This window comes from Uloborus diversus, chromosome 3 (genome assembly GCF_026930045.1).
Source record: "Uloborus diversus isolate 005 chromosome 3, Udiv.v.3.1, whole genome shotgun sequence".
Lineage (NCBI taxonomy): Eukaryota > Metazoa > Arthropoda > Arachnida > Araneae > Uloboridae > Uloborus > Uloborus diversus.
In genome coordinates, this window is record NC_072733.1 from 84,673,074 (window position 1) to 84,687,290 (window position 14,217).

Consider the following 14,217-nt stretch of genomic DNA (forward strand, 5'->3'; position numbering starts at 1 on the left):
TTGAAAGTGGGCAGGTGCTCCATCATGCTGAAACCAGATGTTTCAGCGTGTAGCGGCTGGAACGCCAACCATCAGATCCGGCAAAACTCTTTCCAAAAAAATGCGATACGTATCTCCGGTGAGCCGTTCAGGTAGAAGATAAGAGCCAAGCAACGTGTCACCGAGCTTGGTTAACGTTTACGGTGAAACGTTTTTGATGTGCATGGGCACGTGTACACCTAGGGTTATCATGCGCCCATACGTGCATGTTGTGCAGGTTCACGATACCATCCTGTGTAAAGCTGGATTCATCAGAAAACAAAATGCACGATGGGAAATCGGGCTGTGCGAGCCGCTGTTGCAAATACCAGCGTGAGAATTCAATTCGTTTGGGATAATCGTCAGCGCACAATGCCTGTACTGTTTGGAAGTGGTAAGGGTGTTGATTGTCATCGTGCAGTATGCGCATTATGCTGGAACGACCTACACCCAACACACACTCGGCTTCTCGAAGACTTGTTTGCGGGTTGATGGCAAACTCCTGTAGCACTGTTTCCTCTACGACAGGCGTGCGTGTAGCACGTTCTCGACCGATGTGGCTACGTACTACGAAAGAACCTGATTCACGTAATCTGCGGTGCAATTGTCCAAACAAAACATGACTTGGCTGACGTCTGTTTGGGAAGCGCTCCAGGTACATCCGTGCCGCGGCTCGTCCATTTCCATCAGCGGCACCGTACACGTAATGCATGTCGGCCATTTCTGCGTTACTAAACTCATTCATCCTTCTCCTTCATCTTCCAAGCCTGAAATGATTGTTTTTCACACTCTCTCGTTTTCAGCACGTATCGCCCTCTAGCGGTCTCAGTTTGCATTTTCGGATACAAGTTCCTATGTAAATCTTGCTCGTCATGATATGACAGACCCGCATGTTAAGTTTGTAAACGACCTTTTGGGACACCCTGTATAGTATGCATACCTAGAACACAATATATGAACATGAAAAGACAGCAGGTATTTGTGAAAATTGTTGATTAGCAAATTGAATCAGCAGTCTGTAGGTAACAGATTTTGGACATTGTTGTCCTGTAGGTAACGGATTTTAGACATCATCATAATGTAAATTTCACCATTTTTGACAACTGTTAATCTGATTTTTAACTTTTCCAATGAAAATTTTATTTACTACTTTTTGAATTTTGCAATTTAATAATAAAGAGGATATTAATGAAGTACTTGAATGGCTATACATACTGCTCTTTACATATAATAAAGTTTTGGAATGATTTTGAAGAAGTTGATTAAAGATTAAAAAAAAGCTTCAAATTAAAAATAATACAAATGTAAAAAGTGACATCAGTTTTAATAATGAATATTTTTTCTAATGTCATAAGAATTAAAACAATGTCTAAAAAAAATTATTGAAAAAAGAAATTCGTATTTCTGTTTGGAGATTGTTAAATTATGTTTCCAAAAGAAAGAAGAGAAAAAAAATTCTAAAATAATAAAAGCGAGGAAAAAAATGCTAGCGCAGGTGATAAAGTTGCCAAAACTAATGCAGCTGACGATAAACTACATTTGTCAAACTGGAATTCCCCTCTGGTAACCTTTAGCTTATTGTATACTGTGTTGTCACCAACGGAGGTTTGCTTGGCGTTTGTAGCGCAAAATGGCTTTCGTTACGATCATAACCAGCCATGTTTCTACTGTAATTTATGTATTGTTCAATGTGTAACGTATTAATTATGCAAAATACCAATGGATTAAAGGAGATAACATTATAATTACCTTTTTTATTGAGGTTAGAAGGCAGTGGATTATCAATAATTATGAATAAACGGACAGAATTATAGGCGTCAAGATCGTAACGCCATTTGGACATCTCACATGTATGTTTAAGAAAAATTATTTTTATTCTAAAATACTGCATAAAAGCTTATGAAAACACTTTTAAACAACTAAAAATTGATTCTGGGGATAGATAAATACCTTTAAAACGAAAACACCATATACTTAGTTCTCAAATAATAGCACTGTAAAGATGGTTACTTTTGGACATGCATCAAATTTCAAACTTACTTTTTTCTAAAATCGTTTACAAAGTAAATTTTCTGTCTTTACTTTTGTTACTTGTGTAAAATATTAACAAAAAATTATTCACTGTAAGATTCATACCTTTAATTTTTTTTTTTTTTTTTTGAAATGTATGGAAATAATTTTTAAAAAATGTTTTTTAATGGTACATTTGCTCAGTTAACGTTTTGGTATGTTCAAAATTTTGCTTTTTAGCAAAGAAAATATTTTTTAAGGGCATTTGAAAAGCATTTTCTCCATCATTTATGTCGATTCTTGTCTCTATACAGTATTATAATTTAACTCAAAAATTTTTGAGTTAATTAGAATGAAAGTTATTTGTTGTTGAAGCTTCAAAGTTGAGGTCTGTGTTTGCTCCCACCTTTTGAGAACTGCCCATTACTCCAAGCATACTGGACCAATTTGAAAAATTCTTTTTTTGTTTGGAAGGGTATACTTTCCAGATGTTCCCATGTTAATTTTGTCTGGATCTGATGAAGGGTCTCGGAGAATCTAAGAAACTTTAAATTTCATACGTTGTGGCTATGTAGAGCAGCTTTCGTCAGCTGTGCTATATGTCACAGGTCACGTGGTTTTGGCGTGAACGGTGCATTTTTTCGCCGGAGGAATCTTGTCTTGAACAATATTAAATTCTCACGCATCGGAATGTTTGATTTTCATGGCACCACTTGTTAATTTTAATTATAGTCTTACTATTGTATTTATTACTTATGTAGCAAATCAGTAAATTAAATGTATTTCAACTCCCTCCCTTCCCGCAGATTAAATTTATATTCCTTTATAAATATATCGTAACTGGTGTTCGATTTCTGAAGTTTGACAAGTATTCTAGATTTAATGTTTCATGATGCCGTCTGTTTAATTTACAGTTATGGCAATATTAATTAACAGATTTCATTGGAATTTTTTTATGTAATATGCTCCCCAATTACTAGAAGACACCTGGACCGATTAGGAAAACTATTTTTCTGTTTGAAACGTACTTCTCCTGGTCATTTAATGGTCTTCAAGTCCGGGTATGAGGGATCCTAGAGAAATCGAGGAAACTCATGAAATTTCATACTTGTGCTTTGTTGTTTGTAAATTCATGGCGTCTCACTTAGTGAAACGATTTTTATGTTTTTTTTTTTTTTTTGTTTAATGGATAGGAGTTATCTAACTTATAAGTCCCAAACCTTTGCTTCACCATATTTGTTCTTTAGAAAAAAGTAATGGGCAAAAAACAGTAAACTTTATGTAATTTCAATATTAAACGATTAAATATAAAATACCTTGTTAAAGAAAGCGTCATAAAACAAAGGTATTTTCTTTACTCAGTGTTAAAGAAAGTACCATAAAACATTAATATTAATCAGGGGTGCCCCCTTAAGGGCAGGGAGGGGGTGTTTTGAGGGGTATTTTTACTTTTTGGGGGCTCTTGCTTTGGGGGAGTACCCCCCCCCCCTAAATATTTTCCCTGTATTAATCATTAGTACTCATATCATAAATTTTGAATGAAGCCTCCTCTGAAGCAAACAGGAAATTCACTTAGTATCATTGTTCTAGTAATATTTTGATCTTCATATGTACAACATCAGAGCAGATACTCTGTTTCTAGTATTGATCTATAACGGTTTCAAGTAAAGAGAAATGTCACTTTTTTCATGAGTTACGTGACACGAATTATTATGAAATACAAAATAGTTAAGAAAACCATTGACATTTAAATGGTTCTAATTAAATTAGCGCACAAATAAATCCTGGAAAGGAACCAAGATTAGTTTTTTAGTTCCAATCGCATAAAATGTTATGCATGTTAGGATTTTTTCTTTTTGTAACTGACTTCAAAAAAAAACGTTCTCAATTTGTCCGAATCTTTTATTGTGTATGTCCCTCATACACTCAAACTCGCATAGACCAATCCAGAAAAAAAAAATTATCTCGTTTGAAAAAGTATATACTTCCCGGTGATTCCATGGTCATCAGGTCAGTATCTGAAGATGGGATCCTTGAAACATCAAGAAAACTCTTCAAATTCTATGGGCAAAGTCAGGGGTGCCCACAGGGGGGGATTATGGCGCAAGTTGCGCCATCAAAATTTTGGGGGGGATTTTTTTCCAGAAGTTTTGAGTTTCTTTAGAACATGAAATTTTTGATTTTTGGAAGGAAAAATTTTTTAAACTTATTCAACAATAGTGCATAAGTAATACTTTTTTTTACGTTTTCTTTCCAAAATTTAATATCGGTGTCTCTTTTCAATAAAGGGAACATCAGAGACGGGATGGAGTTGATGCCCGTTTCAAAGCTTGATCAGACGATTTGATTTCTATTTAATTTATTATAAATCTTCCGGAAGTAGCACAATTCTGCATGATGAATACGTGTGACAGTGATGAGAGGGAGAGAGATCAAAAATGACTAAAATAAAAAGTTTTTCGCTCTCCTTAATTTATTGTATGTAATAATTCTGACCACTATGCACTGGTCTTTCATTGATTCATTTGCACCTTGACAATCGTTAAGAACTAGTTTTGAAGTTTGTGAATAACATATTTTTAATCCCTCTAATCGACAATTACTATAGTTTTTTCATAAACTAGCTGAAGTTTATGTAGAATTTTTCTCATTTCACTTTACTATCATCTTCTCTACCATTTTTAAACTGATTGGTGCAATTTATCATTAGATGATTTTTATTAAAACTTTCAGTGATGTTGGTAATTCAAAAGAACAACTGAAATAATAGTGGCAAAAAGTATTTTTCAGTAAAATTTGAATGGAAAATGCAATGTTACAATACAATTTAGGAATATCCATGATTCTCTTTTATTAAGATTATCAAAGTAAGGGCCGTGGAAATGTGCGCTTCAAACATTTTTAACGCAAAAAATAGTATTCAGTGCACAATTCACTAGGCCGTAGAGTGGCAATGTCTGCCTAATCGGAAACTATGGGCATGGCTCAAACTAAAGTATTGTGCATAGAGTAAAATTAGCATAATGGGAGGGAGGATCGGCGACAAAACTAACATGGTGCACGCCTTGTCTCTCGGCGGCCCTGGTTATACAAAACCATGCTTCATGGCTCTTCAGTTTGAAAAAAAAAAATAGATAAATAAACAGGATGGCTTCATAGTGGCTTCCGAAACATTCCCATATGTAATTTTTTTGATGAAAAAATTGTTCTGAAAATCGTTGCTAAGTGGAGAAAAATGCATGGATTGCCGAAATATATTTGAAACAGAGAGAGAGAGAAAAGAAAAAAAAACAGTTTAATGCTAAGAAAGATTTAAAGTATTGTGATGAATGATCATACCAGAAGTTTTGACGTAAAAATGTTTGAATGTAAAAATCGTAAGTAAATCAAAGTTTAATCGAGAGATGCAGGAGGAACATGAAAAGGAGGTGCATTTAAAATAAAATGAAGTGGAATAAATAAGACCTAAGGTATCGCACAAAATTACCACATCCGTTCAAAATGTTAAAAGTTCTTTTTTTTGGGGACCGCAGACGCTTGTATTTCAAGAAAACAAAAATATTAGGCTGGAAATTGACAATTTTACTATGGGAAATCCAAGCAAATAATCGTGTTTGGCAAAGGAAAATTGGAAGAGAATATTATCACAATATGTTTATCAATAATTAAAATTTAAAATGATGACAGGAACGAATCCAAACTGAGGTGGAGAACTCCAATTCCTTCTTTTCACGTCCCCAGAGCTGGTCAGGAATTGAGTTTTTAAAACTTAGGCCTTTAAACAATTCCGGACTTTAATTTAAAAAAAAAAACTCCCTGAGGTCTCTCGAACCTGTCCTCCTCCTAATATTACCAAAGATCCTCAAAAATTTTATTGTTAAGGCTTCAGAAAATTTTTCGAGGGAGATCTCCCAAACCCCTCACCCCTCTAACAGTATTTAAAATCGCCTACGATTGCGTTAATTGAATTTCAATTTTGAAAATTTTTCAGGGGAGGATTCCGAATCTCTCCACCCATTAACATTAGCATTATAAAAAATCTTCTAAAACTGCGTTTTCTACAGATCGGAAATTTTTCGAGAGAATGCTCCCCTCTCTCTCTCGCCAGCATCACCGAAAAACGTCTTAAATCTCGCTTTTAGTGCTTCAATTTCGAAACATTTCTGTGCGCCCCTTCAAGACCCCCCCCCCCCCTCCTCCTTCAGTGAAGTAAGTTCAGTAAAGCTTAAATTACGTTTTCGGAGCTTTAATTTCAAGAAACTGCCGGTGCACTCCATTTTAACAAAAAAGTCAACAACCACATTTTAAAGCTTTCATTTTCAAAAACTTTTGGAGGGATGGCGTTCGCATCTCTATTCTCCGTAATATCACTGTAAACCGTCTAAAACTGCAGTTTTCGAACTACAATTTTCCAATTTTTCCCCGGGGGAGAACCCCCGGACCCCCCTTTACCTGACACAACCAGAAATAATTCACAATTGCGTGCTTGGAGTTTGAAGAAGTTTGAAAATTTATCAGGGATGACACCGAGTCTCTTCCTCCTGTAACATCACTATAGATCGCCTAAATCCGAGTTTTTCAACTAGCAATCTTGAAAATTTGCCGGGGGAGAACCCTCGGACCCCCTGTCATAATCAAGTATAACGTACGATTGTGTTTTGGGAACCTAAATTTGGGTAAAAATTATCGAGAGAGGATGTATTGGACCTCCTCTCTACTTCCTCTCCAACTTAAAATATAGCCTAAAGCTGCGTTTTTACAACTTCAATTTCGAAAAAACGCCAGGAGGTAGCCCTCTGACACCCCCTATTTCTGATTGAATATTCTCCTTACAATTAAATTTATATTGCTAGTACTAAGGTCCAGTAAAATGACTGTCCCTGCTAAACCAGAAGCTAAATCTCTCTCTGCATATTGGAACATGCGTTTGAAACAATTAAGGGGCCACCAAATGCGTACATGCCCCCCCCCCCCCCCGCCCCCCAGTTTTTTGACCTAGCGACGGCCCTGATCAAGATCCATCAAAACTGCGTTTTTACAAAAAGCTACAAGTTCGAAAATTTAAGTGGAGTGCCACTCTCCCTTCCCCCGCTCTCGTCAACATTATTAAAGATCGTCTTACATTTCATTTTCAGGGCTTCAATTTCGAGAAAATTCCGGGAGAGCTTCCGAAAATTCTTTTTCTTAACGTCACAAAGGTCGGCTACAATTGTAATTTTAGAGGATCAATTTCAGAAAACTGCTTATCTCTTAACCATAGATAGCCTAAAATAGGGTTTTTAAGACTTTAATCGCGAAAATTTTCCGGGGGCGAGCTCCCGAATCTGTTTTTCCAACAACATTACCACAGGCAGTCAAAAACTGAGTTTTTAGAACCACAATTTTAAAAACTTATCAGAGGAGAGCCCCCGAATCCGCCCCTCTCCCTAACACAACGGTATACTATCTACAATTGCGTTTTAAAAGTTTGAATATTGAAAAATTACCGGAAAGAGGCCATCGAACCTTTTATCCCCCAAACATGACCAGAGATCATCTAAAATTGATTTTGAAACTACAATTTCGAAAATTTTCCGGGGGAGACACCCCCGGACCCCTAGCTAAGTTACTATTATATTTCCGTTTCAAGGTTCATATTGCATACATCTAGTAATGACTCCATCCCTAAACAGAAAGTTGAATCCACTCTCCCTGTAATTATTCATACGTTTGGAAAAAGAAATGGTGCAGCAAAACTCAGGGGTCTCTAAAACTTGTTTATTTAAGGTCCACGTTGTAAATTTTGGGAAGGCTAGGCGGAACAATCCAACAATATTTAAGTTCAAATGGTATTTGTTAGTGCTACCCCCCCCCCCCCTCTCGTGAATTCGACTGGAAATTCGACACTTTAAAAACTTACGTTTAACCTGATTCGAAAGCGAGAAAATTTTTGGGGGGGAATTTGAGCCATTGAGCTTGGGGGGGATGGGCACCCCTGGGCAAAGTTAAAGCAATTTCTGTTGTTTTTTAGTGACTCATGATATTTTTTTTGATACCATACTTTGATAAAGTCAAACTGATGATGAAGACCATTTTCTTTGAATAATTGCGCATTTGAAAAAGCTTTTTTTCAGTCTTTGGAAGTGCCCGAGACGCCAGGAATTTTTTCGGGCAAAAAAAAAAAAATATTTCTTAAATTTTTATGAATTATATGTTAAAATTCAAAAAAATCTGAGACCATCATGTTACAGCCCTTGTTGAATTGACATGGATTCTACCATAATATAACTACTTAAAATTAATTTTATCACGTAAAATTAAATGCTTTCCTGAAAAATTATTTTTACTTGGTAGAAAGGTAGTAGAAGAGTGAGAATTCTTGTTCCAATTTAGTTATTAATACTATCATTTATTATATAAATAATTATCAGATAAAATGCTGCATGTTATAAAATACTTTAGTAATTTGCATGTATAATGTAATAAAATGAATTTTTACGCTGAGAAAATTTAAAATTTTTCAGAACTTAAAATAACTTGTAGCATTTCCGATATTGCGGCTAGCATTAAATTATGAGGGGTGATTGAACACCCTCTTTAAATTCGAGTGAGAATCAAAAACTTTACAGCATAATACCATTAATAAGTTTCAAAAAAAATAGGAATTGGCCTGGGTTCTAGTTTAAAAAAAAAAAAATTTTAAGCCACCCTAACCCTTGGTTCCAAATGAAATCATTCAAAAGTAGTAACTTACAGCTTTCCCAATAACGAAGCCTTATGTTCCTTACTTTAGTCATAATACACTAGACTTTTTACAAACTGCACAATTTTGTTCCTGACTTTGGTTTTCGGCTTCTTAATCAGAAGGTTCTCGTGATTACTTTCCCCGTAGGCTCTAAGAAACATGAATTCTATGCAACCATCAAGTACTGAATAATATTGGCTATTGCTCAATATTTAGAAATAATGAAATATTTATGAAATAAATATTTTTCCAAAGATCTGTATTCACCTCAGACAGTTTTAAATATCTTAAAGTATTGTGGGCATTTTCTTCTCTCAGCATGGAGACTGCATTCATTTTTGTGAATATGATAACTTCATGTTGACAATTTATTCTAGTACTTGCATTATGTCCTCTTTACAATGCTTATGGTAAAAGTGTTTCAAAATGAGCTGTTCTAAAAGTTAGGGATCCTTTAAAAGAATTACTCTCTAAAGTCTCATGATGGGAGCAATAATGTGCCCTATACATTTTTTGACTTTTGAATATAATCTGGTTTATTGTGTGTATGTAATGAAAGTTTTAGCTTTGTTGTGTAAGTATTGGATGTTTGTTAAACATCTGAAAGATACCAAGTTAGATGAAAAAAAGAAACTTTTTCCAGGCAATGAACTTACACTTAAGATCCCCAATATAAGGTAGCCGGCATTCAAAGTGTTCTTCTGTGGATCTCGAATTTCTCCAATGCTTTTGATAGTATTATTTGCTGTACAATATATATCTTGATTTACCATATTCCCGCTTTTAATCATTTTGCCCAAATAATTCAGGGCTGCCGCTGCTGACTAAAAATGAGACTATTGCTACTATTTTAAAGAAAAATCGACTATGATGACTATTTTAGTCAATATGGCCATTAGTTACTATTTTGCAATCAATTGTGACTATTTTAAGAAAAAAAAGACTAAAACTGCATAAAAAATCCTCTTTCTTTTTCTCTCTTAGAGGGGAGGGGGAAGAAGGCGAAAATATTGTAAAAAAATTTTAAATCTCTTATATGTCATTTCCTATTTTCTGGGCATCATAAAAAGAAACTTTTTATGATGCTTTTATCATACTTTTTTTTTTTTTTTGAAAATAATAACAAATTTATCACTCTTTTTGTCATACCATAACCATATCCTCAACTTAACTGTGAATGTATGCTCATGATCCAAATTTCTAAATTAGGGTTACACAACCATTGTAAAGGGCCTCTCACAGTATAGGCTCACAAGAAAAAGGTTAAGACAGATATTTTCCAAGTGAACAGCAACCACTAGATTCAAAAAACTTATTGGCCATCAGTGTAGCCAGGTTTTGAAAAGAATTATTTTATTTCCTTTTTATTTGCAGAAAGAAGCCTTTTCAAAAATTCAGTAAAATAGATTTTTTAATTTTTTGCACAAAAAAATTAATATAAAAAAGTTGGCGAGGAACTGCGTTTAAGTTTAGATGAAATAGATTTGGTTTTTAGAATATTAGCCTCCAAAGCAATGAGGATAAGATATAATTGTGCAGATAAAATTTCACTTTTTAAGAAAATAAATATTTTAAAAGAAAGAGCCCAATGTTATGTTATTTTCAATAGCTGTGTTTGTGATAAACATCCAATTCTGTTTTTGGAGACTAATTCAATTAAGAACCTTGTCTACTTTCATCCTGTGAATGACCAAATATGATGAGTGTGGGGAAATTTTTGAGGTAATAGATAGATTTTTGAATTTGTTGCATAAAATTAGTTTTAAAATGAAAAATCCTCAAGAAATTACAATTTGTATGAAATAGTTCATTTCTAGCACAGTAGCGTCTAGAGCTAAATGAATAAGATAAAATTTTGAAGATACAATTTGAAAGGTAAAATTTTGCATATTTCAAGAAAACAATTTAAAACTAATTTTAAAAAAAAGCTATTTGCGACTTATTTTGCATTATTTTCAATAGTTTGCATTGAATGAACATCTAATTACATATTTGGAATGTCTTTTCAAGAGTCCTGTCTACTTCTATATTGTGAATTGACCAAATATGGTGACTACACCAATAAATAGGAGAGATAGGTTTTTGAATTTGCCACATAAAAATAATTAAAAAATAAGACATCCTCATAAAACTGCCGTTCAGATAAAGTAGTTGTGGTTTTGGGCAAATTATTGTCCAAAGTAATGAGGATAAAGTAAAATATTAAATATGAAAAATTTCTTTTCTAAGGAAGTTATTCCCTCCTCCTCCCCCCAGACCCAAAAAAAGATTGACTGCATATTGGCATTATTTTCATTGTTTTGCATCCAAACCGACATTCAAGTCTGCTTTTTATTTGAAAACTGAGGCATTTAGAATCTCGTCTATTTCAATCTTGCGAATGAGCCAAACATAGCGACTACGTTTCACACGTGATCAAAATGTTGATGTAGAATGCACTGTAATGTCCTCTGGTCCTTCTGGTCAAAAAAGATCTTTCCTGAGCACCCCCCCCCCCCTCCCATCTCCCTCAACCCCTCTTAGTGGAATATCTGTCAATCAAGGGATTCTTTTGTGTGGAGGAAAAAGTTCCCATAAGCATAGGGAAGGAATGGAAAATTGTTTTCTTCCCCCCATATCCCATAAGGTTTACATCCAAAGCAATATATTGTCTTCCACCCCCGTTGGGCTTGGTGCAAAATTGTAGCTGACCCTAGAAATTTTTTCTAGAGAACAAAATTGAAAAATTGGCAACTGAGACAAGTTTTTTGGGTCTTCACTTTTTCAAACTAAGTTGCCACGGGCCACCCTGAATCTTGAACTTTACGCGTCGCTCAGCAGCAATCCCCCGTGCTCATTTCTCCCATCAGGGGACAGGAAACCATGAGACTTCAACAAGCTCAACCCCAACAGAAACAGGAATGAAGGATTATTGCCATGCCAGCCCACATCAATTAGAGCTGACTGGGGAACAAGTGTGTACTATGACGCAAAACCAAAGCTGGCATTTCTGTGCTTGGAAAGAAGACGAAAAAAGAGTTAGCTTTCAAATCTTGGACTGATTTCTATTGAATGAACTGTTAAATGCTGTAAAAAAAAGGAAAACTTTTTTTTTTTTTTCGTTATTTTGATGTGAATGAACAAAAAAGTAATTCATTTGTAAATAAAATAGAAAATCATCTGCATTATTTATTTCTAATAAGTTTTTAGGTATCCTATTAATATTTAAAATCACTGGCTGTTTTAAATGCCAGTTCTCGTTATTCATTATCTTGCATCATTGTTATTTTGTATTTCTGATGTGTTTTTGTGCAAATTTGTTGCTTTATTCATCAATCAGCATAACATTTATTAAAATTAGCACCCTTCACTCTGCAACAAATAGAGAATATACATGCTACTAGTATTATGAAATATAATAATTCATATAGAAGAAAATGGATAACGCAGGTTCTATGGTACTCTGTTTGGCCACCGTATGTCCCTGCATATGAATAAATGATCTGCATACTTAGCCTACCAATAAATGATTTGCAAACATCTAACATTGTAGGATGTTGTCAGTAGCACAGCCAAAACTTACCTTCAGAGTTTGATTTTTGTCATAATTGCTCTTACATGAAATACACCGCCAGCTCATCATTCCAGCCGAGGACTGCAGTTTCGTGCTTATTAGCACTCACCAGCCCAACATAGTAAGTGACTGAGTTGGAGGTAGAAAAACCTCTTAAGGAAGCCAAGAGTGCCAAACAAATTGGTAGCTAATGTGGAATTAGCACTGACCAGATCTGATATTCGCTCTTATATGTATATAAAATACTGTATTAGGCTTGGAAATATGGGTTAAAACCAGAGCTGCCAACTTTTGAAAATCAAAAATCGTAGCAGCAATTTCCGGGGGGCGGGGGCGCTGCCATGGATTTAAACAGTAACGGATTGGAAACAGTATAAAAAACACTGATACTAAACAAAGTTTATAGAAAATAGTAATACAGAATAAAAAAATTTACGCAGAACATTTTAAGATGATAAAATATTAAATTTAAAAACTCGCTTCTTGATTATTATCTGTACCTTTCACCTGGTCGGCATGTCTTTTTGAAGTAAAACATGCTTGCGGCAATCATCACGACCAACATGTGCAACTGAAAAATCGCTATGGCAAACAGGACATTTTTTTTGCGCAGAGACTCGGCACACGTGTAGAAGTTTGATTTTCTGAACTCACCAGTTTTGTTTTCATGCAGGGATTTTTTTTTTTTTTTTTTTTTTTTTTTTTATCGTTCTTGGGATGAAAAATTAAAAAAAAAAAAAAACAGAAAATCGTAATTTTTCGACCCGCTTTCATAGCGTCGTAGTTTAAAGCTGTAATTCGTAGAAACTGCGATTTTTTCGTAGCAGTTAGCAGCTTTGGTAAGGGATCTGTGTGTGTGGGGGGGGGGCAAGTCGCAAAAACCTCCCTCCTGGCTTTGTGACTGAACTTAAGGTATTTTGATTTCTTAATGTGAAAGTTCAAAACACCTGCAATCATGTTTTTTTTTTTTTTTAATAAGAACTTTTTGATTCTTCGAAATTTACTCTGAATGCGAATGTGGCAAAATTAAACCCTGTGTGATCTGTTCTTTCAGATTGTGCTTTACAGATATTTTTAGAGAAAATTTCAATGCATTAGAAATTTTATTTAAAGTTTCTTTTGTTGTAGAAAATACAATTTTGTTTTCCTATACCTTTTTTATTGCTTATTATTTATATGTTTAAATTAAATGAAATCTGCATGTGATATTTATAGTGTGAATTTATGATAGTACATTAAAAAATATTTTTTCACTCTTGAAAACTGCTTGAATTTTTTTCTCCCTAAGGGTATGAACCCTGTTAATACATGTGATTGTTATCTAGAAAAGCAATCAGCATGTATGTCTCTAAATTCATTTTTGTATTTTCTTGTTTATTATTAAGTAAATAATTTTCAATTTAACTTTATTTTTGTTGATCAATTCTGTTAAGCTATTAGGTTTTGGTATTGTTTGTTTTTGTAGAAAAAATATTGTATATATTACTATCTTATTTATTTTTCTTTTCTTTTGAAGGATCCACCTCTGAAGCTGTACTACAGACCAAAATTGGATTTAACATGAAATATGCCAATACAACCTGCTATTCATTTTCAGAGACTGAGCATGTAGGAATATAATGTGAGATAAGAACTAATGTACATATGTTGTGTAAAGCAGTTTTTCAATAAGTGTTAGGAATTCAGCAAATTGAAAGAGCTCTCTAGTTAATGGTTCAGGCATCATAAAAGACAATTCTGTAAAATTTTGGTTTTTCTCAACTTCAAGATATTAAGATTGAGAAAAATTTTCATGTGATTTCATTGTTTACTGGAATAGAATTGCAAGCATGCATCATCAATTTCTATGTGAAGAAATCACAATTTCATTTAAATTTTTTACTCTTAAAAGTTTGAACTTGAATTATCTCAT

At 34.2% G+C, this 14,217-nt stretch overlaps 1 protein-coding gene across 1 annotated transcript in view; it reads left to right on the forward strand.

Annotated features, from left to right (window-relative positions):
* LOC129218831 (polycomb group RING finger protein 3-like) overlaps positions 1 to 13,869 on the forward strand; it is a 92,519-nt gene extending 78,650 nt beyond the window's left edge. The window contains 1 exon segment of the mRNA XM_054853153.1: positions 13,822 to 13,869. Coding sequence (XP_054709128.1) covers positions 13,822 to 13,869 — 48 coding nt within the window.
* Positions 13,870 to 14,217: the final 348 nt, after the last annotated feature.